Source organism: Scleropages formosus, chromosome 21 (assembly GCF_900964775.1).
Source record: "Scleropages formosus chromosome 21, fSclFor1.1, whole genome shotgun sequence".
NCBI lineage: Eukaryota > Metazoa > Chordata > Actinopteri > Osteoglossiformes > Osteoglossidae > Scleropages > Scleropages formosus.
This window is the reverse complement of record NC_041826.1, coordinates 22,027,414-22,055,359: the sequence shown is the minus strand read 5'-3', so window position 1 is coordinate 22,055,359 and position 27,946 is coordinate 22,027,414. Positions and strand designations below refer to the sequence as shown.

The window sequence follows — 27,946 nt, the reverse complement described above, 5'->3', positions numbered from 1 at the left end:
TGAAGTAACGAGAATTTGAGATCGTTTAGAATATTACTAAAACGCTCAAATAACACATCCAACACTACGGGTCAGTTTCGTTTCTATGAAGTAAGTAAAAATAGAAATTCCCAATGTCTGATTGTCTTAGTGTACACTGTAGCAGTGCTTAACACGTGGACACTAAACTTGGTTTCCCACTCAATATTTGGGATGTTAATAGAGGCTTGAAATACGATCATCAATTTTACGTGAGCGACAGGTCGGGAAGGTTTTCTAGCTGACAAAATCGCTAAACAAGCACAGATTATTGCTTCACGATGCTAGAGTCTAAGTAACCATTAGCAAGACACAGAACAACCAACAGGACTGACTCAAAAACCGAGTAAGAGACACTATGAGGACACAGCGCACAAAATAACCCATCTTTCTCAGGATACATGTGAAGTTGAGCTGGTTCCATTCAAGTTAATTTTTAAAACGAAAAGTGCCTTTCAACTCGTATTTGTATACTGGAAATAATCAAATGCCTTCTATTCCAACAATAAGAAATATGTATGTTCCTTCATTGTTCATGTCACAAATATTTAAGCATAAACAATTAAGCACGATGCTATAGGAGGCTACGTACGGCAACGAAAATACAGTATTTTTACAGTTCCGTTTTTCTTTTTCACTCGTTTTTCTTTTGCTTACCAGAAGTGACTACTACAATGGCACCATAAAATAACTCCATATTTGTGAAACTTACAAAAAAGAGCACCAGAGGCTAGTTTTAAAGCACATGAACGCAAAATATAAGTAGAAACAAACCGTATTACAATTAACTATTTTCTATGTAAATGCAGAGTGTTTACTCTTTAAAATCTAAGTTCATGTGAAGCACAGTTGCAGTAAACAGGCTTGCACCAGAAATTAAATTACAAAATAGCTTTGACCGTGACCAGAATAAATAATTTGCATGTTCTTAGTCAATCCGTATATAAAACCAGTTTGAAACATCTTTAAAATCTATCTTCAGCACCATTCTCTTTACAAAACCACAGACGAGTTACGTATATATGTATATGTCTACACACATCTGCACATACCAAGAATCACAGTAAAAAAAAAAGGAAAAAAACCCCTTCGAAAAACCCCTCTTTCTGGTACTGAGATGAAATGCTAAAAAGTAGACGTGTAGAAAACAGACACAGTACACATGTATAGCTGAAGTAAGGCACCTGGACTAGGAATTCACACCCAACGGTTGTAGGGGCCTGTGACCTGGGTGAGGGCGTAGGAGGACACGGTGAACACCCTGTCCCGGCTGACGGCCAGGGCCCGTCGGGTGGGAATCTGCAGCACCTCTCGCTCTCCGGGGAAAAGCTCCTCCTTTTTGTCAACCCTGACCTTAGAGCCATCAGTCTTGGCCCTCTTAGCCTTCAACCTAGCCGGGCTAACGGGTCCTCTCTCTTGGGCCACACCGCCCACCGTGCGCCCGAGCTGGTTCGTCTCCTCCCGTTCGCGAGCTCGTTCTGCCATTTTGGCTTCCCACAAGGCCAGGCCGTGGCTCGGCTCATTCAGGCTCTTGTGCTGGTAGAAGACGAGCGAGATGCGCGTGGGATGGTTACGGTTGGGTTTTCTGATGGGCGTTGTGGCGTGCAGTTCTCGCCGGGCACACTCAATCAGGATGGAGCCATGGGAAGGGGCCACTGCCACACCGCCGATGTCTTCATCCAGGAAGTTGTGCTCGCTATCTGACCAAACCTCACCAGATGTCTTGGGTGCCTTTGTGACCTCTGCTGGGTCCCCGTGGTTCTCTTTTACAGCTTGGGTTCTTTGAAATCTGCTTGCTTCTGAGGGCCTCTTATTGCTTCTGAGGGCCTCCGGGGTTTTTGCGGCAATCTGCTCTGGCTTGCTTGCACTGAGCTGGCCAGGGGTGACGAGCACATCCGAGACCTCTTCTTTGTAGGTGTAGGGACAGTCATGGACCTCATGGGGATGGGCGTGCACTGGGGTCCCAAGTCGGTGGTTTACGATCATTTTCTGCTCTGCGAACTCAGAAGAGTAGCTGTGGATTGTGGGGTCCACGGTGTTGTTTTTCAGGAGTGGAGTAACGCTTTGGTTCCCTGGGAAACCCAGGTATCCATATGAAGGGACAGAGAGGGCTGGTTGAAGGGAAGGAGCTTCCACGCCTGGGCGGGGCACTGCAGGAGGCAAATTTCACCCGTTGTTGAAGGAGACAGCGAAATAGCGGCTATAGCTCTTCTGCTGGAAATCCTCTGCCCTTAGATGGCCTGGGCCATGAACGAAGCACAGCAGACCGGTGGTTCCATTCTGCTAATACGCTTCTGTGAACTGCCCTGGTGACTAATACACTTCCCAACTTTTCTTTTGTAGCTCTTGTCCCAGTAACCTCCCAAGATACGCCCATTCGACTTAACGATAGTTTGACTTCACACAGAGTTTCATTTGATACCGTTCCTTTGACTTACGAGGCATTTCTTCACATTTACGAGGTCTGAATTTAGCCTCGCGACGGCTAAGCACTGAGATATTTAGTTACATTTTTCAGGCAGATTTTTTTCTGCAATGCAAACATGATTATTAACTAGCATTTAGATGACACCTTCATCCGCAGTGACTTATACTGTTACATAGCGGCAAATAACGTGCAGTTATTCACCAATTTATGCTACGGAGCTATAACACAATTTGGGTTTTGGCGATATTTTAGCCTAACTGGGCGTCAGTCTTGGGGCTCAGGAGTGCATAAAAACTTACCATTGAAACTAGCGGTAATAACGTCTCGAGTTATGAGTTCGCGTTACGAAGGGCTTTTCAGGAACGCGTTACCTTTTTAAGGTGGTGTTGGGGGGGGGGTTGTACTTTCTTAATTACAAAGACACACAAAAAAAACGTTTTCCATCTCACCACAACATACCAAATTATATCTGTAATCCAGTGCTGTGGAGTTGGAGTCAGAAGCAATTATTTGGTTACTGAAGTCGGTGAAAATGTAGCGACTCCGACTAAACGTACCATATGTCCCGGCGTATAAGTCGGCCCCCAAAAATCAGAGGTGTGATATAGGTTTAGCCCTATATTTGCCAGATAAATCAACCCCCAAAATAATCTGCAACTTTTGGGCCTAGGCTACAGTGCTGTGGAGTCAGAGTCGGACGCAATTATTGGGTTACAGGAGTCGGAGACGGGGACGAAGGTTTTGTGTACCCACTCCACAGCCCTGCTATAATCGACAACAAACGAAGCATCAGATATGGAGTATTTATTGTACCAACTAAGTAGACTTCCATTCTTATTCAGGGAACAGAGAAAGTTATTAACTACAGGAGAGGCAGGACAATAGTGTAGAAGCAAGATAAAAAGAGTGGTGTGGTGGTGCGGAATTAACAGTCCTGGCGAGCCTTTACCTGTTCCATGATTGGAGCTCTGGTTGGTCTGGTTCCTCATCTTGGCTGGGTTGCCATGCTTCCTGTCGATCGGGGTCTTCTTAGCCTCCAGCTTCCTTCTGCGGCCTGACTTGACGGGCTCTGGCAGCATGCGCACCTCTCTAGGGAAAGCAGAGAGCACCTGCAGGGCGCCCGTCTCCACCTTGGCCCACTGGCCCTCCTGGCATCCGAATTCATCGGTGTCGGAGATCTTGTAAAGGGGAAGCACATGGAGTTGCTCGTCTTCTGGCACGCTGCGCACGGCACGGTTGTCCTCCTTGGTTAAAGTGCATACCTGCGCAAAATGAAAGGGCTCAAACTCGCCTTTCTGTACAAGGGCTGCACCACACACAAGTACTGAAGGTTCAACAGCGAATGAAAGTCCGCTCGGAATACTTTCAATAAGACCCGAACCTTAAATGGCCTGCAGTCACAGCAGTAAAAGGAGGATGGCATTCTGATAGGCGAACATTTGATGAACATTTGGACATGCATTGACACAGTGTGCCACATGTAGAAGGTGTAGTTATCAAACTAAATAATGTTAATAAGTTTGCATGTTCTCCCCATGTCTGCGTGGGTTTTCTCCCACAGTCCAAAGACATGCTGCTCAGGTTGACCCATAGTGTGTGAGTGACAGAGAGAGTGTGTGTGTGTGTTCCACTGATGTATGGATGAGTGACCCAGTGTAAGTAGTGTATCCGGCAGTGTAAGTTACCGTGGTGAATAAGTTGTGTGGGCTGATAATGCTACATAGTTCATTGGAGGTCGCTTTGGAGGAGAGTGTCTGCTAAATAAATACATGTAAATGTAAAATGTAATAAAAAATGTAACTACAGCATTTATAACAGAGAGAGAGGAGGAGAAAGAGAATGTGTGTGTGTGTGTGTGTGTGTGTATAAAAAACATTTAAAAAAACTTTAATGCTCGCTTTTCCAATGTTCGTTGGCGTTTCACCTTTTTCCGATTGCTAGTTGTTTATGTTACTGCTATTGCTGTTACATTCAATGATATAGGGGAATTCCAATTTATGAGTAACATCAGTAAAAAAACATCACTAAGGATACTGTGTGGTCTGGTACTGGAGGAGGTCCATGGGAGGGGAGTGACACCATGAGTTACCGCACCGGGTGACACCAACCCTAGTGACACCTTCACACAGACAAGGCTGTACATACCACAGTGCTTCCATTGCTCATGTTGTGCGTGTCCCTGTGGGCGTGGGCGCAGAAGTCCATACAGGCGGTCACCCCTGAGAACGGACGTCCCTCACTCAAGCCAAGTCGGCAGTCTGGGCCCAAGCGTTCCTGCTCCACCTGCACTTAATATACAGAGTTGAGTCGGCTTGAACCTTCTTCAACAGCTCCTACAGCCATTCAATAGGCTCCTGCTGGAAATCTTCTGAGGGGCAACTCATGTAAAACTATAAGCCCTGTGGATTGTCCTGGGTGGATGCAGTATATACACACACACACACACACACACACACACATTTTCAGAACCGCTTGTCCCATACGGGGTCACGGGGAACCGGAGCCAACCCGGTAACACAGGGGCGTAAGGCCGGAGGGGGAGGGGACACACCCAGGACGGGACGCCAGTCCATCGCAAGGCACCCCAAGCGGGACTCGAACCCCAGACCCACCGGAGAGCAGGACTGTGGTCCAACCCACTGCGCCACCGCACCCCCTTTTCGGATGCAGTACAATAATACCAAAAACGTGTTCACCAACATATCATCACGTAGTCCAAGCTGTGGCTTTTGAACGTATCTTTGCACCTCATTGGTGACGAAATGTCATTACTACAAAAAGCATGTTTTGTTCGAGAGCTGAGTAGCGACTGAAAGGTTTATAGTAATTGTGTGCCAAACATCTGACGTCAAGGTAGAGACCACAGCGTTTTGTGTTCTGGGCACTTAGATTCCCTTTTACAGTCGAGACAGGAGAACTGGTGACTATAAATTTCCTCTAGTTAGCATGCAATGCTGCTGGAAAGTTTGTGAACCCTTTGTGTCCCTTAGTTTTACCACAAAATGGGTATTGAATTAGAATCGGTGTCTCTTATGTGACATAACGGGTGTGTAAAGACCAATTTCATATGTTTCTTTAGAGGAAATCGTGTGTGTGTTACAAACACAAGTGTTGCAGGTGTAAAAATAAGTGAAGTCCAAGTTGAACTGGTCAAACCAGGTAAGTAAGTAGAGTCAGAGGTATAAATTATTCTCATTTCTCATTTATAAAAGTTTAACATTTAGATTTTCTACATTTATTTTAATATTTTATTACAAGAATGAGGGGGCGCGATGGCGCAGTGGGTTGGACCGGGTCCTGCTCTCCGGTGGGTCTGCGGTTCGAGTCCCACTTGGGGTGCCTTGCGACAGACTGGCATCCTGTCCTGGGTGTGTCCCCTCCCCCTCCAGCCTTACGCCCTGAGTTGCCGGGTTAGGCTCCGGTTCTCTGTGACCCCGTATGGGACAAGCGGTTCAGAAAATGTATGTATGTATGTATGTATGTATATTACAAGAATAATGATCACCCCTAGACAGTTCACATACTTTGAAGCACCTCTGTGTGCAAGTGAATGAGTGTGTGATTGTACTGCAATGGACTGATGTCCCACCCAGTGTGTACCCTGCCTCATGCCTCTGGGACAGGATCTGGACAAGTGCAACCATGCATTGGGGAAACGGTCATTAATAATAAGTTGAGGGAATTCTGAGAATTTTCAATCCTTCTTATGAAGAACAAAACTGAGCAGGGCTATGTGTGTTTCTTCTCTGCACATTTGCATGCAAACCACAGAATACCGAACTCTTGTGTTCATGCCTGTACTTGGGCCAACTGGGTCTCAGGGATCTGACCTGGTTCTGAAAAGCCTCTGGGGCGAGCTTCTTGTAGACAGGCGCAAGATCCGTCGCCAAGTTCTGGAGGTTACTCTCTAACTTCTCCTCCTGCCAACGACACATGGAGCAGAAAAAGTCTAATGGTTATTCAGGCCTAAGGTGAAAAGCACTGCTCTAAGGGTACAAAGCTACTGTCTTGATGGCACAGGACACTGCAGCGTTGTCTCCTCAGATCAGTTTTTGTTTTCTTTCTGATCAGTGTAGACCCTAGACCTTCAACCAGGCTCAAGAGGCCTGAAGATCCACCCCGTCATCAGTGTATGCATCCTCTAGTGCTTCCCATCGGCCTTCAAAACTGCTCTCATTTCACCTCTGGTAAAGAAACCCTCTCTGGATCCTAACTCCTTCCAAAACTATAGGCCGGTCTCCCTCCTCTCCTTCCTGTCTAAAACTCTAGAACGAGCAGCCTGTGATCAACTGTCTGAATTCCTCACCCGAAACCATCTCCTCGATGGATATCAGTCTGAAGTCAAAGTTGGTCACTCCACGGAGACGGTGCTCCTGGCAGTGTCTGACGCTCTCCAGTCGGCCAGAGTGGCCTCCCTCTCCTCGGTCCTCATCCTCCTTGACCTGTCTGCAGCATTCGACACTGTCAATCACCAGATTCTACGCTCCTCTCTTAGTCAGCTTGGGATCAAAGTAACAGCACTAAGATGATTTTGAGTCCTACCTATCTGACAGATCCTATCAAGTGGTCTGGCGGGGCTCTCGTTCTTCTCTGCTGCCTCTCTCAACCGGTGTCCCGCAGGGCTCGGTACTGGGTCCTCTGCTCTTCTCGATCTACACCTCCTCCTTCGGCCCAGTAATAGCCTCCCATGGATTCAAAAACCCCCTCCGCGAACCGCCACCTTAACGTGGTGGAGGGTTTTGAGTGCCTGAATGATCTCAGGAGCTATGTTGCCTGGGGCTATATGCCCCTGGTAGGGTCTCCCATGGCAAACAGGTCCTGGGTGACAGATGAGACAAAGCGCGGTTCAAAACCCCCTTATGACTATGAAATCAAGGATCTCGTTTACCCCGCCCAGTATGGGGTCACCGGGGCCCCACCCTGGAGCCAGGCCTGGGGGGGGCTCGCATGCGAGCGCCTGGTGGCCAGGTCTATGCCCACGGGGCCTGGCCGGGCTCAGCCCGAAGCCATGACGTGGAGCCGCTCTTCGGCGGGCTCACCACCTGCCGGAAAGGCCGTAAGGGGTCGGTGCGCTGTGATTTGGGCAGTGGTCGGGGCCGAGTGCCCGGCCGACCCAAACCTCGGGCGCCAACTCTGGTTTTTGGGACTTGGAATGTCACCTCACTGGCGGGGAAGGAGCCTGAGCTAGTGCAGAAGGTTGAAAGATACCGTCTAGATATAGTCGGGCTCACTTCTACTCAAAGCTTGGGTTCTGGAACCACTCTTCTCGACCAAGAGTAGACTCTCTACTATTCTGGCGTTACCCAGGGTGAGAGGCGGTGGGCGGGTGTGGGCCCCCCAGTTCAGCTGCCATGTGTTGGAGTCTACCCCAGTGAATGAGAGGGTCGTCTCCCTGCGCCTTCGGGTCAGGGAACGGTCCCTCACTGTCATTTGTGCATATGCGCCTAGCGGCAGTGCAGAGTACCCGGCCTTTTTAGAGTCCCTGGGGGGCGTGCTGGAAAGCGCTCCCACTGGGGACTCTGTCTTTCTACTGAGGGACTTTAACGCCCACGTGGGCAGCGACAGTGACACCTGGAGGGGCGTGATTGGGAGGAACGGCCTCCCTGATCCGAACCCGAGTGGTGAGTTGTTACTGGATTTCTGTGCTAGTCGTGGTTTGTCCATAACAAACACCATGTTCACGTATAAGGGTGCCCATCAGTGCACTTGGCACCAGGACTCCCTAGGTCAGAGGTCGATGATCGACTTTGTAGTCGTTTCTGCTGATCTTCGGCCATATCTTTTGGACACTCGGGTGAACAGAGGGGCTGAGCTGTCAACTGATCACCACCTGGTGGTGAGTTGGATTCGATGGCGGGGGAAAAAGCTGGACAGACCTGGCAGGCCCAAACGCATGGTGAGGGTCTGTTGGGAACGTTTGGCGGAGGCCCCTGTCAGAGAGGTCTTCAACTCCCACCTCCGACAGAGCTTCAACCAGGTCCCGAGGGAGACTGGGGACATTGAGTCCAAATGGACTATGTTCCACACCTCCATTGTCGGGGCGGCGGTTTGGAGCTGCGGCCATAAAGTCTCCGGTGCCTGTCGCGGTGGCAATCCCTGAACACGGTGGTGGACACCGGAGGTAAGGGATGCCGTCAAGCTGAAGAAGGAGTTCTATCGGGCCTGGCTGGCTCACGGGACTCCTGAAGCAGCTGACGGGTACCGGCGGGCCAGACGGAACGCGGCTCTGGCAGTCACCGTGGCAAAAACTCGGGCCTGGGAGGAGTTCGGTGAGGCCATGGAGAAAGACTTTCGGTCGGCCTCAAAGAGATTCTGGCAAACCGTCCGGTGACTCAGAAGGGGGAAGCGGTGTTCCACCAACACTGTTTACAGTGAAAGTGATGCGCTGCTGACGTCAACTGAGGATGTCCTCGGGCGGTGGAAGGAGTACTTTGAGGATCTCCTCAATCCCTCCGACACGCCTTCCGTAGAGGAAGCTGAGGCTGGGGACTCGGAGGGGGACTCGTCCATTACCCTGGCTGAAGTTGCTGAGGTAGTCAAAAAACTCCTCGGTGGCAAGGCTCCGGGGGTGGATGAGATCCGCCCCGAGTTTCTCAAGTCTCTGGATGTTGTGGGGCTGTCTTGGCTGACACGCCTCTGCAGCATCGCGTGGAGTTCGGGAACGGTGCCTCTGGACTGGCAGACCGGGGTGGTGGTCCCTCTTTTTAAGAAGGGGGACCGGAGATTGTGTTCCAACTACAGGGGGATCACACTCCTTAGCCTCCCTGGGAAAGTCTATTCCGGGGTACTGGAGAGGAGAATCTGACCGATAATCGAATCTCGGATTCAGGAGGAGCAATGCGGTTTTCGCCCTGGCCGTGGAACACTGGACCAGCTCTATACCCTCACTAGGGTGTTGGAGGGTTCGTGGGAGTTTGCCCAACCAGTCCATATGTGTTTTGTGGACCTGGAGAAGGCATTCGACCGTGTCCCTCGTGGCATCCTGTGGGGGGTACTTCGGGATTATGGGGTTCGGGGCTTGCTGCTACGGGCTGTTCGTTCCCTGTATGACCGGAGCAGGAACTTGGTTCGCATTGCCGGCAGTAAGTCAGACCTGTTCCCGGTGCATGTTGGACTCTGCCAGGGCTGCCCTTTGTCACCGATTCTGTTCGTTATCTTCATGGACAGAATTTCTAGGCGCAGCCAGGGAACGGAGGGTGTCTGTTTTGGTGGCCGCAGGATCTCGTCTCTGCTTTTTGCGGACGATGTGGTCCTGTTGGCTTCATCGAATCAAGACTTACAGCGTGCACTGGAGAGGTTTGCAGCTGAGTGCGAAGCGGCGGGGATGAGAATCAGCACCTCCAAATCCGAGGCCATGGTTCTCAGACGGAAAAAGGTGGATTGTCCCCTCCAGGTTAGGGGGGAGCTCCTCCCTCAAGTGGAGGAGTTTAAGTATCTCGGGGTCTTGTTCACGAGTGAGGGAAAAATGGAGCGGCAGGTTGACAGACGGATCGGTGCGGCGTCCGCAGTAATGCGGTCATTGTACCGGTCTGTTGTGGTGAAGAAGGAGCTGAGTCGTAAGGCGAAGCTCTCAATTTACCGGTCGATCTATGTTCCTACCCTCACCTATGGTCATGAACTCTGGATCATGACCAAAAGAATGAGATCGCGGATACAAGCGGCAGAAATGAGTTTCCTCCGCGGAGTGGCTGGGCGCACCCTTAGGGATAGGGTGAGGAGCTCAGTCACCCGGGAGGAGCTCGGAGTAGAGCCGCTGCTCCTCCGCATCAAGAGGAGCCAGTTGAGGTGGCTCGGGCATCTGTTCTGGATGCCTCCTGGACGCCTCCCTGGGGAGGTGTTCCGGGCATGTCCCACTGGGAGGAGGCCTCCGGGCAGACCCAGGACACGTTGGAGAGACTACGTCTCCCAGCTGTCCTGGGAACGCCTTGGGGTTCCCCCAGAGGAGCTGGAGGAGGTGTGCGGGAAGAGGGAAGTCTGGGGGGCTCTGCTTGGACTACTGCCCCCACGACCCGGTTCCAGATAAGCGTAGGAAGATGGATGGATGGATGGATGGATTCAAATGCCACAGCTACGCTGATGATACCCAGTTCTTCCTCTCCTTCCCACCTGGAGCATCAGACATTTCCGGACGCATCGCTGCTTGCCTGTCGGACATCTCTGCATGGATGTCTGATCACCACACCTCCAACTTAACCTCTCCAAAACAGAAATCCTGCACCTCCCACCTGGTCTGTCTTTCTGTCACAATCTCTCGATCAAACTGGACAGCTCACTCATTTCACCTACCTCCTCGGCTAAGAGTCTGGGAGTGATGACTGACTCAAATCTATCTTTCTCTCAGCACACTGAAGCCACGACCCGGACCATTGCCATGGCTAAAGGAAATTTCCGAAGACCTCCAGAGAAAAGTGGCTGAAGCCTACCAAAAAAACTGCAAGAATAGAGAAAACTCGAAAGGAAGCAAACTGTTTCTTCACAACACCATATGTCACTTTCAAACATTCATTCCATTTACCTTTACTACTTAAAGGGGCTATTAGTACTGGAGAGACAACCAAACTCTTGTGTTCTCCAAAGTGCATTGGTTACCTGCAGAAAAAAAAAATGCTTCTCTTGATTTCACCATTGAGAAGGGACTTAATGGTAAATTAGCTTTTACATCTATTTGTTTTAGCAGATGCTTTTCTCCAAAGTGATTTCCAATGAACTCTATGTAGTGTTTTCAGCCCACATACCTTATTCACCGCGGTGACTTACACTGCTAGATACACTACTTACACTGGGTCACTCATCCATACATCATTTTACTCCCAGTTTTGGCAACGTGAAACAAGAAGCACGTGCTGTAAAACTAGAACGCGCAGGAGTTCTGATTTGAAGGTCCTGTGATGCGCCCACCTCCGACGGGCAGTCGCCCTGCAGTCGGAACTTCCTGGGCACCTTGCTGCGGGCAAACTTGCAACCGTTGAAGTACATGCTCCAGGAACACCCAAAGGAGAAGGAAGCACCGCAAGTGTCTGGGTCCAGGCCCTGGCAGGCACATGTACGGCTGCGTAGAGGGAGAAGAAAAGGCGAAGTGGGCAGTGTGAGTTTTTATGGAGTCTTATACGAGGAAGGCTGTAGCATGTGAAACCAGCGATATTACGGGATGTGGTCACAGTGACACTCCTAAAATTAGACAGCATCGTGTGTAGAGTTTCCCTACATTTATTTATCAGACGCTTTTCTCCAAAGCAACTCCCAATGAACTCTGTAGTGTTATGAGCCCACACACCTTATTCACCGTGGTGACTTACACTGCTAGATACACTACTTACACTGGGTCACTCATCCATACATCAGTGCAACAGACTCTGTCTGTCACTCACACACTATGGGTGAACCTGAACACCACGTCTTTGGACTGGGGGAGGAAACGCACACAGACATAGGGAGAACATGCAAACTCTACACAGACTGAGTGGGGATCGAACCCACATCCTCTCGCGCTACCCAGGTGCTGTGAGACAGCAGCGCTACTCACTGTGTCACCATGCTGCCCTGTGATTAATGGCATCTACGACTGGTTGCAGTGTGTGATCACACAGCGCTGCGGTACTCACTCCTCATTTAGAGCACAGCGACGGCTGGTGGGCGAACCGAATTTGCAGAGGGTCTGAGTGAGTTCTTGGTACAGCCGGTCAGCCACTGTGCGGGGGATCCCCTCCCATGCTAGGATGAGGATGACCAGCACGGCGTTCTGACAGCAGTGACCCGCACGCTGACGGACCAGACACAGCAGCTTCTCCTCCTCACTGGCCCTGCGGATGACCTGCCAACCACAGAAAAAACAAACACACACCGACTCCACTGTACACACGCATTGCAGCGTATAGGTCCTACAGATGGGAAATATGTGTATAAATTAAGTTATACCTGCTCAGCACTTGCTTCCTCTCACTCACCCATTTGGCGATGGGGCAGCCCTGAGAGCTCCGTCCCTCCTTCCCACTGTACACCACCACCTCCATCCGCACCGCCTTGCCCTTCTCTCCATACCTGCCAAACACAGAACCACAGTTCTAATCATTTTTAATTTTAGTGCAGCCAGCAGTGCTTCTGCACCACAGTGCCTGGGCCGTGCGCACGGGCGTCGGTTCAAATCCCGCTCGGTCTGTGTGGAGTTGGCATGTTCTCCCTGTGTTTGGGTGGATTTCCAGCCACAGTCCAAAGACACATGTTCCAGCTGGAACGGAGACCGTAAGTTACCACTGATGTCTGAATGCGTGTGTTTTACATCACTCTGCTGCTGTCACTGAGTGTAAAGCCAAAAATCCTGTCTACCTCATTGCATATATTGCAGTAAACTTAAAGTTTCAGAACCGCTTGTCCCATACGGGGTCACGGGGAACCGGAGCCTACCCGGCAACACAGGGCGTAAGGCCGGAGGGGGACACACCCAGGACGGGACGCCAGTCCGCCGCAAGGCACCCCAAGCGGGACTCAAACCCCAGACCCACCGGAGAGCAGGACTGCGGCCCAACCCACTGCACCACTGCGCCACCCTGTCTAAACTTAAAGTAAAATGAATAAAATATGTAGTACTAAACAAGATTTTAGAAATAAAGTTATTGTAAACATGGAAAATAAATGGTTATAAAAACACCAACATACTCAGAATAAATATAAATATAAATGCCTCCTGTGTTACTGTGGGTTTCCTCCTACAGTCCAAAGACACGTGTTTCAGGTGAACAGGTAGCTCTAATGGGTGGTTCGCGTGCATGCGTGCGTGCATGCGTCTCTCTTAGTCCCACTGCTCTGCTGTATAAATGGGTGAATGATTTCAGGGGTAAATCCAGGGACAGCTAATCGCACAGTGGTTAGTGCTGCTGCTTTTGGCTCGGAAGGTTATTGGTTTCAATCTCATCTTCTGCTATAGCACATGTGAGTATGGTGTTTACCCTAAAAGTGCACCAGTGGAGGGTTGTCACTAAACCCTTCACATTCTTTATTTTTCACTAAATTTGGACCCAAAGGTCACAGGTTCGAATCCCACCTCCAGCTGTAGTACCCGTGAGCAAGGTACTCACCCTTAATTGCTCCAGTAAAATTACCCAGCTGTATAAATGGGTAAATAATTGTAAGTTGCTTTGGAGAAAAGTATCAGATAAATGAATAAATGTAAATGTAAATTGTCTACGAAGTGCTCTTGAGAACGATCGCCAAAACTCCGAAAAGTCGGCATAGTTCATTTGTTTTCTCGATGCAGAAAGGAATTTTCTTGATTTGAGGCCGTTTCGGGCAACATCTGAGCTCATCGTTTCCATCCTGGGTGCTTGTAAAATGCTGCACAAAGGCACGACTGTTAAACAGAGGGGTCTGACAATATCATGTGGCTTCCCATTTACGTAGTTTGTTACAACTGATTGTGCCACCGTCCATATCACACTAAAATTTTCCACTTTTTTTTTTGCAGGCTTCTATTAAAAAAAAACAAAACTAAACATTAGGCAACTGTGGAGCTGATTTGCGAATATCAATAGCCTCTCACCTGTTTTCCATCATTTCTCGGACAGCAGCGACTGTAGGACCGGATCCTAGGTGAGTGTAATAAGGCCCTTCTTCTTTCTCGATTATTTGTTCTACAAAAGGAAGGTGACAGGCATTCACAACAGTGATCAGAAAAAGCATTCACAAATACCGAACATGTTTAGTGCACCTTTTATGTATGCAAATGCTGCTCGACTAACGATGGGGTTACGTTCCGATTAACCCATCGTAAGTGGAAAAATCGTAAGTGGAAAAAGAATACAGTAGCGCCCCTACCGAACATCATAGCTCAGCCTAGCCTACCTTAAACACGTACCATAGCCTACAGCTGGCCAAATTTAAGCAGGAGACACATAGGTGTTTAGCAGACATGACGGGATGCGAAAAAACACCATACACACTTTCAACGCAGTATCGGTCGTTTACACTCGTTGGTGTGATCGCTACAGAGACTGCGAGCGTGGTTGAGCGGATGCTACGGCTCGCTGTCATCTCCCAGGATCGGGAGAGTATCGTATCGCATATCGCAAACGCGGGAACACATCGAAATTCAAAATTCAAAGCATGGATTCTACCGAATGCGTATCGGTATCGTACCATCGGAACTTCGAAAAATCGTAAGTTGATCCATCGTAAGTAGAGGAGCATCTGTACTTAATTTGGGGTCGACTCATCGCTTAATGGTTGGGACTTTTTGAAGGTCAGTGGTTTGAATCCGGTTCCTGCCATAGTAACCTCGAGCAATTCGTGTACCCTAAATTGCTCCAGTAACAATGTTATTCTGTGTAAAAGCACAAATAATTGTAAAGTTGCTTACTTAACGTATCTGGCCTTGGACGAAGGCATTGACTTAACGTTATTAAGAACATGTGGATGTAAAAGTTCCTTTACCGTCAGGTTTTATGCATAGCTAAAATTTTCAAATGGCGACTGTGAAACGCTTACGCAAAAGAAAAATACGGTAAAAACCAAATTGAAATGAACAACATTACCCACCTCAGTCGAGAAATACTTGGCAGCTAAACTTACCTACACAGTCACAAGGTGGGATATCTGTGCATTTTTTGGTAGGGGCATTGATTAAGTTTTTGGTTGGGGTGTCTAGGAACTTAAGAGGCGATTCCAGGAAGCTCTTGAGGGTGTTCTTGTTGGGTGAATATTCCCCAGTCAAATTCGATTCGTGTCCCGCAGCGTCACCAGTCGATGTGGATAGAACAGTGATGGGACCGGATTTCTCCACCTTGCAAAAACCCTCGATAGCAGGGGGTCTTTTCTGGGACGCTATGCTGTTGCCCATGCCAAGACTGCGACAAGTTGACGCTAAGGGAGGCTGTGCCTGAGGAATCAAACCACAGTGATTCCTTCGTTGGGAGGGATTCTGTAGAGTACTCTGAGTGCAAAGTCTGTCACTGTACGTCTCTTGGCAATGTCCAAGAGAATGTGATGGAATCATGAAGTCAGTGGCACTGCCACTGTCCCTTTTCTTGGCCTCAAGACCTGCAAGAGGCTGGTGCTTTAAATGCTCCGTGTCAAGACTAGGGAGGGAGTAGCTACACGGGAAAGTGCGATGCTGTTCTTTATATCCTTGCGTGAGACACTTCTTCAGGTCAATTTGGGCCAGTGGGGGGAACAGGATTTTCTTGTGATGGGCCATTGACTTCTGTTGCTGTAGAAATTTCTGGATCTTTATTTTGTGAGGTGTCTTGCCATTTGGTGTCCTTTTATGAAGAGGAGCGCCATGATATTTCTCTTGCTCTCCCCAGGAGTCTACAGCCTTCTCCAGAGATTTCTTCAGTGCTCTGGACTTGGAAAGGGTTGTTTTGGATTTCTTTTGCGAGGCGGTCTGAAATCTCTGCTGCACTGAAGGGTCTGGCCTGTTTTGTTCCCGACGGGATTCGATGATGAAAGCAAGTTGAGCCAGTTGTGCAGCCACCTCTTCCTCGTCTTTTTTCCATACACCTTTGTGCATGGGCACAGACTGTTTTTGTCTCCAGTTACCTTCTAAAGTGCCTTTGGACATCTCTGCTTTGGAAAGTGCATGTTCCTCCCTATGATTTGTCTCTCTCTTGGGGTCATGGACATATTTTTCACAGCTGAACATCTTGTCTGCCTTGGAGCTGGCTTCCAACAAATCTAGCCAAGACAACTTCTTTACTGGACCTGCACTGTGAGAGCTTTTGATAAGGGAATGGATGACTGAAGTTTGGTAAATTGTTGAACTAATAACTGGAACTTTATTCGAAGCAGAATCTGATACGGACTGTGTAGTCTGAGGAAGCATGCCATTGCTGTAGGTCAAACTTGAATCCGGCCTACAGCCTGCATCGCGATTGATGTTAGCTTGTGGAGTCATTGACAGTGGTGTGATGGCTAGCTGAGTCAGGGCCTCAATTGCAATGGCCTGCTCTGTGCTGAGGTTCCTCTCCTTGACCAGAGCCTGGAGGGTGGGCAGAGAGACTTCTGACGTGTCCCAACAGATAGGGGCGGTCGCACCAGGAGGACATACATTAGATCTTTTCTGGATTGCACAGTCCGTGATTTCCTTGTCCTCAACTTTTGAAGGTCCCAATTTCAGAGGATGAACGCTACTAGGGCTATCGTCCACCAATTTCCTATCAGAAACTGAGAAACAAACTACAGCAGCTAAGGTAGATAATGCATCCTTGTAGTCCCCATCATTTTCTAAGTGTGCCAGAATCTGATCTTTGGTTGATGGCCAGGGCTGCTCCAACTTGGGCTTTTTAAGAGGAAGGGGCTCATCTGGGAAGGTTTCTGGTTCTGCCCTGGGCCTGCATTTAAGGTACATAGGAGGTGATGGGGAGCCCATTCTACCATTTGTTCCCTGACACTTAAATTTCAGGGTCTGCCTGGGTGAAGTCTTATTGATGAGCTGAAGAAGGGGTGGATCTTGGAGAACTCCCTCTTGCAGCCCCTTCTCCAGAAGCGTTGTGATGTCATCCTGTGAACTCTGAACTTTTTCCGACACCAAATGTGGGTCCTCCATCTGGTCTGACTGTGTGCCATTGGCAGAGGTTCCCCCTGAGTGGACCTGGGCCAGGGAAACAGGAGAAGCAGCCTTTAGCCCTCAGTGTATTTCATGTGGAGGCACAGCCAGGCCAGTGAGCATTTGTTTCTGCAAATCCTCAATGCTAGTTTGGAGTTACCAGGATACAGCAGAATGACTAGAAGCAGACTGATAACAGCAGCACTATGCTCAGGCAGGTAGTACATGAGTGTCCTCCCAACTGTAAGAAGCTGAACAAACTCAGGGTGGCTCAACCGCTGTGATCCTGTGACAAGCCTACTTTGGAAAACTACAATCCACCAGTGGGAGGAGAAGCACAGAACATCAGCGTGTCACAAGGTGTTCGGTCAGCAGCTTCAGGACAGTCAAAGATAAGAAACTCCTCTGACAGGGCAATCATGATCATGATCATTCTGCAATTTATGAAAGTAATTTTGTGTGGTTCCTGAGCTCAAAAATTCTCTGAAATTTCTTATTTCTCTCAACCTTAATGGTGGGGACAGCTGCTGCCTTCGGCTCTAAAGGTCTCAGGTTTGATCCCCACCTCTGCTATACTACCCTTGAGCAAGGTACTTACCCTAAATTGCTCCAGTAAAATTACCCAGCTGTATAAAGGGGTAAATAATCATAAGCTTGTGAGAAGTGGGACCTTAACAGTGTAGGTTGCTTTGGAGGAAAGTGTCAGATAAATGAATATATGTGAAGCAGTAACTGACATTACAGCAGTGATTTTGCTACTTATTTAATTACAGGCATATAAAATCAGTACACTTTGCCTCTTCGGTTGCTGTTTTCCATCTCATCACTATTTTCTTTGTTGTAAAATGCATGCTTCATTTTTTTCCCCATTTAGCAAACGTTCTTCTCCAAAGCAATTTACAGACTCTGTATTAAGGACCTAAAACATTGCAAATATAAGCCTAGAAACACACAAGCAGGTACAGAAAGCAAAACTAGGGGCTGGATCAGTTGAAAGGGGGGGTGTGGTGGCGCAGTGGGTTGGGCTGGGTTCTGCTCTCTGGTGGGTCTGGGTTCAAGTCCCACTTAGGGTGCCTTGCAACGGACCGGCGTCCCATCCTGGGTGTGTCCCCTCCCCCTCCAGCCCTTCACCCTGTGTTGCCGGGTTAGGCTCGGGCTCCTCGTGACCCCATATGGGACAAGTGGTTCAGACAATGTGTGTGGATCAGCTGAAGTAGTGAACCAAAGAGCAGTGAACCTGAAGAGCACCTTAGCAAGAGCCTCCTCTGCAGCTGAACTTGGAGCGTCATCACCAATCTCTCAAGCAGAAGTAACTTTCCCAACTGCAGAGACCCACTGGGAGATAGGGAACACATCTTTTCGCCATGTCTCATCCGTCACGTCTGCTATGTTCAATTGACTCAAGTGTTCGGCTTGCTCAGGGCTCCGAGGCATCATGCTTTTGCTTAATAAGAGGGGTTAAGAAGCATGAGAATTGAAATTCAAAGACCTGCTTCTGAACTGTACGGGAACACAGGGAGGAAGAAGATTTTTAATGCTACTTGATCATTTCTGTTGTAACCCATTTACTTAATGCATGAACCTGTTCAAGGTTGACATTATTGTCCCATTTACATTTATTCATTTAGCTGACACTTTTCTCCAGAGCGATTTACAATGTTAAAGTAACAATTATCCCGAGCTTATGATTACATCTGAGCCCTGAACGACATGGGTTTGAACTGCGCGGGTCCACTTATACCCGGATTTTTTTCAATAAATATATTGGAAAATTTTTTGGAGATTTGCGACAATTTGAAAAAACTCGTAGACGAACCGCGTAGCCTAGAAATGTCGAAAAAATTAAGAAAAAGTTAGGTATGTCACGAATGCATAAAATAGATGTAGATACTAGTCTGTTTTATGATTTACTACAATAAAATATACATGTAATACGTAGAACAGTGTTCTGTATCATATAAGACAATATCAATGTAGGTACTGACAGACAGGAAGACGATTCATCTTATAAACAGATGACGTAAACTTACGGGATTAATAAATACAGTACAGTCAATGTATTTTCTCTTATTTTCTTAGTAACATTTTTTTTTCCTCTACCTTAATTTATTGTAAGAATACAGTGTATAATACATATAACATACAAAATGTAAAACGTGTTAATCAACTCTATGTTATCAGTAAGGCTTCCAGTCAACAGTAGGCTATTAGTAGTTAAGTTTTTCGGGAGTCAAAAGTTATACGCAGATTTCTGACTGCATCCCAAACCCTCCTCAAACAAACACATGTATACAGTGGGGTAACATTACTGGAATAGTTTTAGGGTAAGTACCTTGCTCAGCACTACTACAGCCCAAAGTGGGGATCAAACCTGCAACCTTTGGGTCCAACACCAGCAACTTTCACCACTACACTACCAGCTGTCCCCATCTTGTAGCAGTGAATTTAAATCACCAGACCCTCCAAAAAAATCAGTCTGGAGGACAAAGTGAGTCCAACTAGTTCCATCTCTTTGCCACAAACCAGTGATACACTTTCCATGATGATCTCCACACACCTTTGTGTGCTGGGCTTGGATGCCAGGCTCAGCGAGCACTCGGGTTTGGCTCCCTGCAGCATGGATCGTTATGTCATATAACGTTATGTCAGTACGTGTTATTAACCAATTATCTGTTAACCTGTGGCACCGAAAAGCACTTGTGGCCTTAATATCATCCCAAACCCAAAAGAAAGGTGATGCAACAGTGAAGTTGGAAGAAGGATGAGGCAATAGCTTGGTTGCCGATGCAATTGTTACAGCTCCAAGCTCCATTATTCCGTCTCTTCTCTTCTCTCTGGACTAATGGAAACTCTGCAACTGTGTAAAATTTGCCTTCTTTTCATAATACAATTGATTAGATCAGCTCCTGTTACAAAAGAAAAATATCAGCATTTCAGTGAAACCAGTGGAACAATCTTCGAGGTGGTGATTTAGTTAAATGTCACATTATGTACACCCGTTCCTCACATAACGGGATTAATTTGTTCTACGAAATTAGCCCGTTGTCAAGGTGTCAAATTAATATTATTTATTACAGGGAGAATTGCCTCCTGGATGAAAAATGTTGAACACAATTTAAAAAAAAAACCAAATAAAAGGTATTTTGGTGTATGTCAATGACTAAAAACCACATTTTAATGAAGGCGTTTGACCTGAAATGCTCCAGGAAAATTTAACAAGCTGCATAAATGGGTAAATTATTGCAAGACACTTTGGAGAAAAGCATCAGTTATATTAATCAATAATAATAGTTCTGCTGTTTCAGTTCAGTGATTTAGTATTAACCTGGTCAAGGGCTGTGATTGGCTTGGAAGTGTGTGAACCCCTTAGCAGTGTTTCTCATGTGACACAATAGGTGTGTAATGACTGACTCCATATGTTTCTTCAGAGGAAATCGTGTGTAGTAGAAACACGGTACTAGTGAGGGTGCAAAACTAAGTGAAGCCCCAGCTGAACTGCTTTAACCAAGTAGGTAAGTAGAATCCGGACTGTAAATCAGTCATTTACTCATTTTAAATGTTTCAGATTTACAACTGATCAGTTTGTTTAAAAACTTTTAAATTATTTTAAGTTTTTATCGGAATAATTACCATCCCGATGGGTTCGCATACTTTTAAGCAGCACAGTATTTAACAACACAATTTGAGCCTGTATTTTACTACTTTTCTGCCAAAAAAGGTTAGTTTTGTATTTGATGCATTGGACAACCCATCCCGCCAGGGCATGTGTTCTATCAGCACACTTCAGCAGAGCCAGAAACCCTGGGGCAACACTGGGTACCTTGTGGTCCACAAGCACCTCCATGGAGACACAGATGGACCACATGCGGCCTGCTTGGAACAACCATGCAGTGGAGCGTCCACACATTCTCACACAGAGTCATGGTGTTGGGGGCGGAGGCAAGGGCATTAAAGTGTCACTCATCAACCCCCGGCCTCCACACACAAACACACAATTGCCAAATGACAATTCAAAATATGTAAAATATGCACACACAAGTATGAAAAACTGCATTACATTTCTTGGCATTAATGTGAAAAACACTGATTTAATGAGCTAACTTTAATGATCAGATCTTCGCCAGTCCCGCTCGCCACCATCCGCTCCTCCAGAAATTGAAAAAGCCACCTGAGAATTCAGATAATTCCAGTATGTAGATGGGGAAAAAAAAAAAAAATAAAAATCACCAGACACATGAGAGCTGAAAAAATTGTGGAAAATTAGAGTATGTGGCCAATAAGATGTGAAAACTGATATAAGCTACGTAGGTCTATATTGTCTGGAATTAACTGCCTCGATATCAGTATGCAGAAAATTATCTCATCTTATTCCTTATTCAGAATTCATAGACCAACTGTGATAAACTGATTCTGCTCCATCCATCCAGACTGGTTTGGACCACATTGCAAAGTTTACTAAAGATTACAATTTGCATGATATGAAAGTCATTCAGTTAGCAGATGCTTTTCTCAAAAGCGACTTCCAATGAACTCTGTGTAGTGTTATCAGCCCACACACCTTATTCACACTGCTACATACACTACTTATACTGGGTCACTCATCCATACATCAGTGGAACACACACACTCTGTCATTCACACACTATGGGTGACAACATATCTTTGGAGTGTGGGAGGAAACCAGAGCACCCAGAGGAAACCCATGCAAACTCCCCACAGATTGAGTGGGGATTGAACCTACATCCTCGCACACCACCCAGGCACTGTGGCACAGAAGCGCTACTTGCAGTGCCACCCAGTTACGTGGCCCCATGTATCACCATCGCACCACTCCACTAATAAAAAATGCGTTTCCACACAGAAAGACATTTACATTCCAGTAGAAACACCGTGAGTGTTAAATTACTTATAACACAGCCAACTGGATGCACACACACACACACATTTTCAGAACCGCTAGTCCCATACAGGGTCACGGAGCCTAACCCGGTAACACAGGGCGGAAGGACACACCCAGGACAGGACGCCAGTCCGTCGCAAGGCACCCCAAGCGGGATTCGAACCCCAGACCCACCGGAGAGGAGGACTGTGGTCCAACCCACTGTGCCACCGCACCCCCCATGCCAACTGGATGCATTACAGAAATATTTGTTTCTTGTCTAAAGCAAAACTTGGGTCAACATTGTTTTTAATTTTCCACACTATAGTACATATAGTAAAGTGAACACATAGTAAATGTAGTACTATTGCCTTGTGTAATCTGAGTATTATTTTTAATCACTCAAACAAAAACTGGTCATAATGTATAATATCATGAGTAATAAGATATACAGTCTAGTAAATCTGCATGTCATATTTGGAAAGACATCTGTGGTACTCAAATAACCTGCTAAAAACAGTTATTTTACAATGTAGTTGCTGCTTTGCCCTTTTGGAATTATTTATGACAGTACTTTTGTGCAGTACTGGAAGTTACTCTAATTACTTTTACATCACAGTTTTCTCCAAAGCAACTTAGAGTGTTAAGGTTATAATTATTTACTCATTTATACAACTGGGTAATTTAGAGTAAGTAGCACTTTGGTCGGGAGAACTACAGCTGGAGACAGGATTCGAACCTGTGGATGCAGAGACAGTATTTCTAACCACTATGCTTCCAGCTGTCCATGGATATGTTAAAATAAATGTTCATTAATTATGAAAAAGTAACAAAGCACATGCCACCATATAGCAGATGTAACGAAGCACATGTTCTGTACTGCACAACTGAGGGACTAAGGGAACTGATGTGAAAATGCTATTTCTATACAGCAAAGGAACAGGTCTACTGGCACTTTTTACACCTGATGAAAACACGTAGTGTGCACTTCAGACAACAAGTCTACAGTCTGGTGGAGTTTTCTTGCCTGGACAAAGTAAGTCCATTGCTTTTTACTCTACATCATGCCAGAAGGGTCCAAAGAGTCAAAAACTGGATGCAGTGACCCCTCCAAAACATACAGTGCCGTGAAAAAGTATTTACCCCCTCCCTGATTTTTTAATTTTTTTTGCATATTTGTCACAGTTAAATGATTGAGATCAAATTAATTTTGATATTACACAAAGATAACCCGAGTAAATACAAAATGCAGTTTTTAAATGATGATTTCATTTATTAAGGGAAAAAAAACTGTCCAAACCTACCTGGCCCTGTGTGAAAAAGTAATTGCCTCCCTTGTTAAATTATGAATGAACTGTGATTAAGCACATTTTTTTGGAAAGCTGAGTTAAATTTCAATTGCCACACCCAGGCCTGATTACTGCCAGACCTGTTGAATCAAGAAATCACTTAAACAGAACCTGTCTGACAAAATGAAGCACGCTAAAAGATCTCAAAATGCAACACATTATGCTGCGATCTAAACAAATTCAAGAACAGATGAGAAACAAAGTAATTGACATGTATCAGTCTGGAAAGGGTTACAAAGCCATTTCTAAAGCTTTGGGACTCCAGCAAACCACGGTGAGAGCCATTATCCAAAAATGGAGAAAACTTGGAACAGTGGTGAACCTTCCCAGGAGTGGCCAGCCTACCAAAATTATTCCAAGACAACGACGACTCATCTAGGAGCTCATAAAAGAACCCAGAACAACATCTAAAGAACTGCAGGCCTCACTTGCCTCAGTTAAGGTCAGTGTTCATGATTCAACTATAAGAAAGAGACTGGGCAAAAATGGCATCCATGGGAGAGTTCCAAGGCGAAAGCCACTGCTGACCAAAAAGAACACAAAGGCTCATCTCACATTTGCCCAAAAACATCTTGATTATCCCCAAGACTTTTGGGCAAATGTTCTGTGGACTGATGAGACAAAAGCTGAACTTTTTGGAAGGTGTGCGTCCCGTTACATCTGGCGTAAAACTAACACAGCATTCCATAAAAAGAACATTATACCAACAGTCAAACATGGTGGTGGTAGTGTGATGGTCTGGGGCTGCTTTGCAGCTTCAGGACCTGGACGACTTGCCATAATTGATGGAACCATGAATTCTGCGCTCTACCAGAAAATCCTGAAGGAGAATGTCAGGCCATCAGTTCGTGACCTCAAGCTCAAGCGCACTTGGGTTATGCAGCAGGACAATGATCCGAAACACACCAGCAAGTCCACCTCTGAATGAATGGCTCAAAAAAAAAACAAAATGAAGGTTTTGGAGTGGCCTAGTCAAAGTCCGGACTTAAATCCGATTGAGAAGCTGCGGCATGACCTTAAACAGGCCGTTCATGCTCGAAAACCCTCCAATGTGGCTGAATTAAAATAATTCTGCAAAGAAGAGTGGGCCAAAATTCCTCCACAGCGATGTGAAAGACTCATTGCCAGTTATCGCAAATGCTTGATTGCAGTTGTTGCCACCAAGGGTGGTACAACCAGTTATTAGGTTTAGGGGGCAATTACTCTTTCCACATAGGGCCAGGTAGGTTTGGACAGTTTTTTTTTTTTTTTTTTTTTTTTTTTTCTCTCTCTCTCCCCTCCCTTCCTCCCCCCCTTAATAAATGAAATCATCATTTAAAAACTGCATTTTGTATTTACTTGGGTTATCTTTGTGTAATATTAAAATTAGTTTGATCTCAATCATTTAACTGTGACAAATATGCAAAAAAATAAATCAGGGAGGGGCAAATACTTTTTCACAGCACTGTATATATCTTGTACTTTTATTATTCTTCAGTCAAAATTGTTAAGTTATTCAGAAATGTTTAAGTACTGCGGACTTAGGCACAATAATCCGTTAATAGCAAATCATTAGTAATTAACAAATTTTTCTTGCTGGTACATGAAATCCCACCGTGTCAATTTAACCCACTGTGGAAATTAAGAACTTGGTCCAATAACAGTTTGAAGAAGTCTGAAAATAAATATTTAATGCTAGAGTCTGAACACTTCTAAAAGTGGCATCATGTCTGAATGTTTCTAATTTCTTAACTTTAGATTTTAACCAGTTCACTGAGCAGCCAGAACATGAACCAAACTGCTTCATAATGACTGATGCATGTTTTGGATACAGTAGCTCAATACAATAGTTTAGAGATCAGTTATAACATCATTCAGTTTGAATTCCTTTATTTTTTAATTTGGCAAATGACAATCTTTCTCCACCCAAAAAAAAAACAGCACACTGCAAAAGAGAAAACAGGCATCATTGATTTGCTCCTCAAAAGGATTTATTTATGAATTACAGTCATTTCTTATTGTATTTTCCCTACATCTGTAACATGTGCTTATTTTTCACATCATGTTCACTTACACACTATTGATATCCCCACCTTGAATCAAGACACCTGCAGCAACTTGGGAGGGATCAACCTCCTCCACTGGGTACATTCACATTTATTTAGCAGACACTTTTCTCTCTGTCACTCACACACTACAAGGGAACCGGAACAGCATGTCTTTGGACTGTGGGAGGAAACCAGAGCACCCAGAGGAAACCCATGCAGAGACGATGAGAATGTGCAATCGCAACACAGACTGAGCAGGGATCAAACCCACGTCCTCTCACACCACCCAAGTGCTGGGAGACAGCAACACTACTCGCTGTGCCACCATGCCAGGTAAGCTGCAAGCTGCTAGTTGTTCTTTTCAAGCCTTGTGAAGCTAAATGACAGTCACTGCTTGTCACCTACTGCCAGCTGCCACTATGGATGCAGGATCTAGAAACTCCTGGGGTGTCAACACACGGGGGCACAACCTCAAGTAGCTCAGGGCAGCCCCCTTTCCCAGCCCCAGCACCCCAGCGGCCTGGCACAGCTCTGCACGTTTCCTTTGTTTGTCTTTGTGCTCCACTTAACCCGTTACGCAGGACTGGCTGTGGTCCAACACCCTGTTCGAAAGCAATCCGTGGTGAAGGCGTGACGGAGACCTACGCGATCGATATTTAAATCTGTCGCACAAAATAGTATTTGCAGATTTCAGCTTCACACCGGACTTGCGTAAATAGCTGAATATTTCAGTCGGAACAATTCGGATCAAGGACCTACAGCATCTTGTTGATGTCATTGCCACGCTCACCTAAGACTTGAGCCAGTGACCTTCTGGTGACAGCTGGACCAACATGCCACCACCTGACTGCCTGGTATTTGGCATCGTAAAATTCCGACGCAGAAATGTAAGCAGATATTGTATTTTTAATTGTGAATTTATCGCGTCGTGTGAAATGTTCCCGAGTATTCGTCACCGTTGGAAGCGGGAAATTATTTAAATATCGTTAAGGGTAAAATCATTTCTGTCAAAGCAACTTGGAGAACTCCGCTCCGTTTTCGCCGTTTTACGCAGGTCAGAAAGTCCAGGTTCATTCATCGTTCGTTTTCGGCCTCCACGGCCGCTCCCTTCGTTTTCGTTGCCTTGGCAACAAGGCCAGCATCATTCACACAATCCCACGAATGTTCCCACTTCCTCGGCCGTGATTCCGGGGAAAGTTGTAACGATGAAGTATCATGTCTCTTCTCTGTGGCCCAATGAGAAAATCATGTTAACCACTGAAAGAGTAAAAAGTACACTGTGTGTGCTCAGAGCAGGGTTACTGCGAAATTCACCTGCTTCGGTTGCCGCTGACCAAGGGAACTTCAAGAAATCATTCGTTTACAGTGATCCACATGCAATTTGTTTTAAATTTTAATTTTCCACAAAACAAACAACTCTCGTCGTGCCACTGTGAGGATTCACACGAACAAAGCGAAAGTCAAGCAGAGATACTACTGCGTTTTTTTTTTTTTTTTCTGGTTACAGATTTCATTTTTCTTTTTCTTTTCAAGCCGGTTTCTGCACCGATCCTCTACGTTCTTCCGAACTTCAAAGGCAGCGAAGTGCGAAACGCCCTACGAGCTCAACATCAACACTCCGACTCCGTCGCGCTTTTTGAAACCTAAAATAAAACACGCTTCCTTCCTGGGGCCTGTGGCGGGCTGTGCGCGCGCGTGCGCGTGCGTCGCGCGCACGTCTCTCAAGTCCTGCGCGTGTCGGAGCCGCGTCTTCATTCATCGGCGCTTCCCTCCCTCCCTGTGTGTCACTCGGAGACGAAGCCCAGATACGGGTGTAGCGAAGGCGCCCAGAGAGTCGCGCCGCCGCCAACGTAACGCCGCTTTCGGCGCCGAAAACACCGCCGGCGGCACCAGGAGGAGCAGGTGCCTCTACGACGACGGCGCTGCTGCTGTCGGTCACACACACCTTTCCCTTCCCACCACCACACCGAGCCCAGCTGGCTGCTGCTGCCGCTGCCGCGCCGCCACACTCACCGTTACTCACTGTACCCAACTGCACTACCAACCAGGGTGTCTGTTACCTTGGAAACTTGCTCCCTTTTCCGTGCTTTGGAAATATCCTTGTTCGCCCCCTGCGAAACAACACAATAACACGGGGCTGCGCCAGTAATGGGGAAGCGCGAGAAACCGCACAGGCGGTGTGTGTGTGTGTGTGTGTATGTGTATGTATACACCCTCCTGCCTGGCGCGTCCCAGACACGCTGAGAGAGACGAGGTTTTACCTTCTCTTCACCCGACAGCGCAGCCTCGGCTCGGTCGCGGGTAGCGTATCCGATTCCTACAAGGGAGCCATCTTGCTTTCTTGGGCTCCCCAACACTCAGTGGATGCGGACGCTGCCGTGCGGCTGTCTGCGAGCCTAGGGTGTCATGATGAAGGCGCTGAAGCTCGGTCCCAAGCCGCAGCTGCAGGCTCGGGGGCCATGGCTCCTGCACACATAGACGCCGCCCGGCCAGCCAATGGCGTGCGGCTTCGGCCCACTGTAAATCATCTCTCGTGCTTAGACCCTCCCACACAAAGGATCCCCTATGCAGCCTTTTACTACGCGGCTCGGCGGGGAGAGACGCAATTTGCGGCCTGGATCTCAGAGGAACCGGAGCGGAGCTACCTGAGTCGCGCCCCAGGTGCTTAGGGAGTTCCGCCAATCTGGGAGCGATGTAGGCATGAGCACG

General features: G+C 47.0%; 1 protein-coding gene across 3 annotated transcripts; it reads right to left on the bottom strand.

Moving 5' to 3' along the window:
• Positions 1 to 27,715, bottom strand: tet1 (tet methylcytosine dioxygenase 1). 3 transcript variants are annotated; one of them, XM_018729709.2, is made up of 10 exons: positions 27,499 to 27,715; positions 15,008 to 17,027; positions 13,980 to 14,070; positions 12,391 to 12,484; positions 12,049 to 12,257; positions 11,345 to 11,495; positions 6,277 to 6,366; positions 4,592 to 4,729; positions 3,396 to 3,708; positions 1 to 2,168 (listed from the first exon to the last, which is right to left on the bottom strand). In XM_018729709.2, exons 2-10 carry the CDS (start codon positions 16,980 to 16,982, stop codon positions 1,216 to 1,218), a joined length of 4,014 nt encoding a protein of 1,337 aa, XP_018585225.2. In that variant the 5' UTR covers positions 16,983 to 17,027; positions 27,499 to 27,715; the 3' UTR covers positions 1 to 1,215. The 3 variants fall into 3 exon arrangements, with proteins under 3 accessions (XP_018585225.2, XP_018585227.1, XP_018585228.1); XM_018729711.2 differs by lacking the exon at positions 15,008 to 17,027; XM_018729712.2 differs by lacking the exons at positions 13,980 to 14,070; positions 15,008 to 17,027.
• Between the last annotated feature and the right edge of the window lie 231 nt (positions 27,716 to 27,946).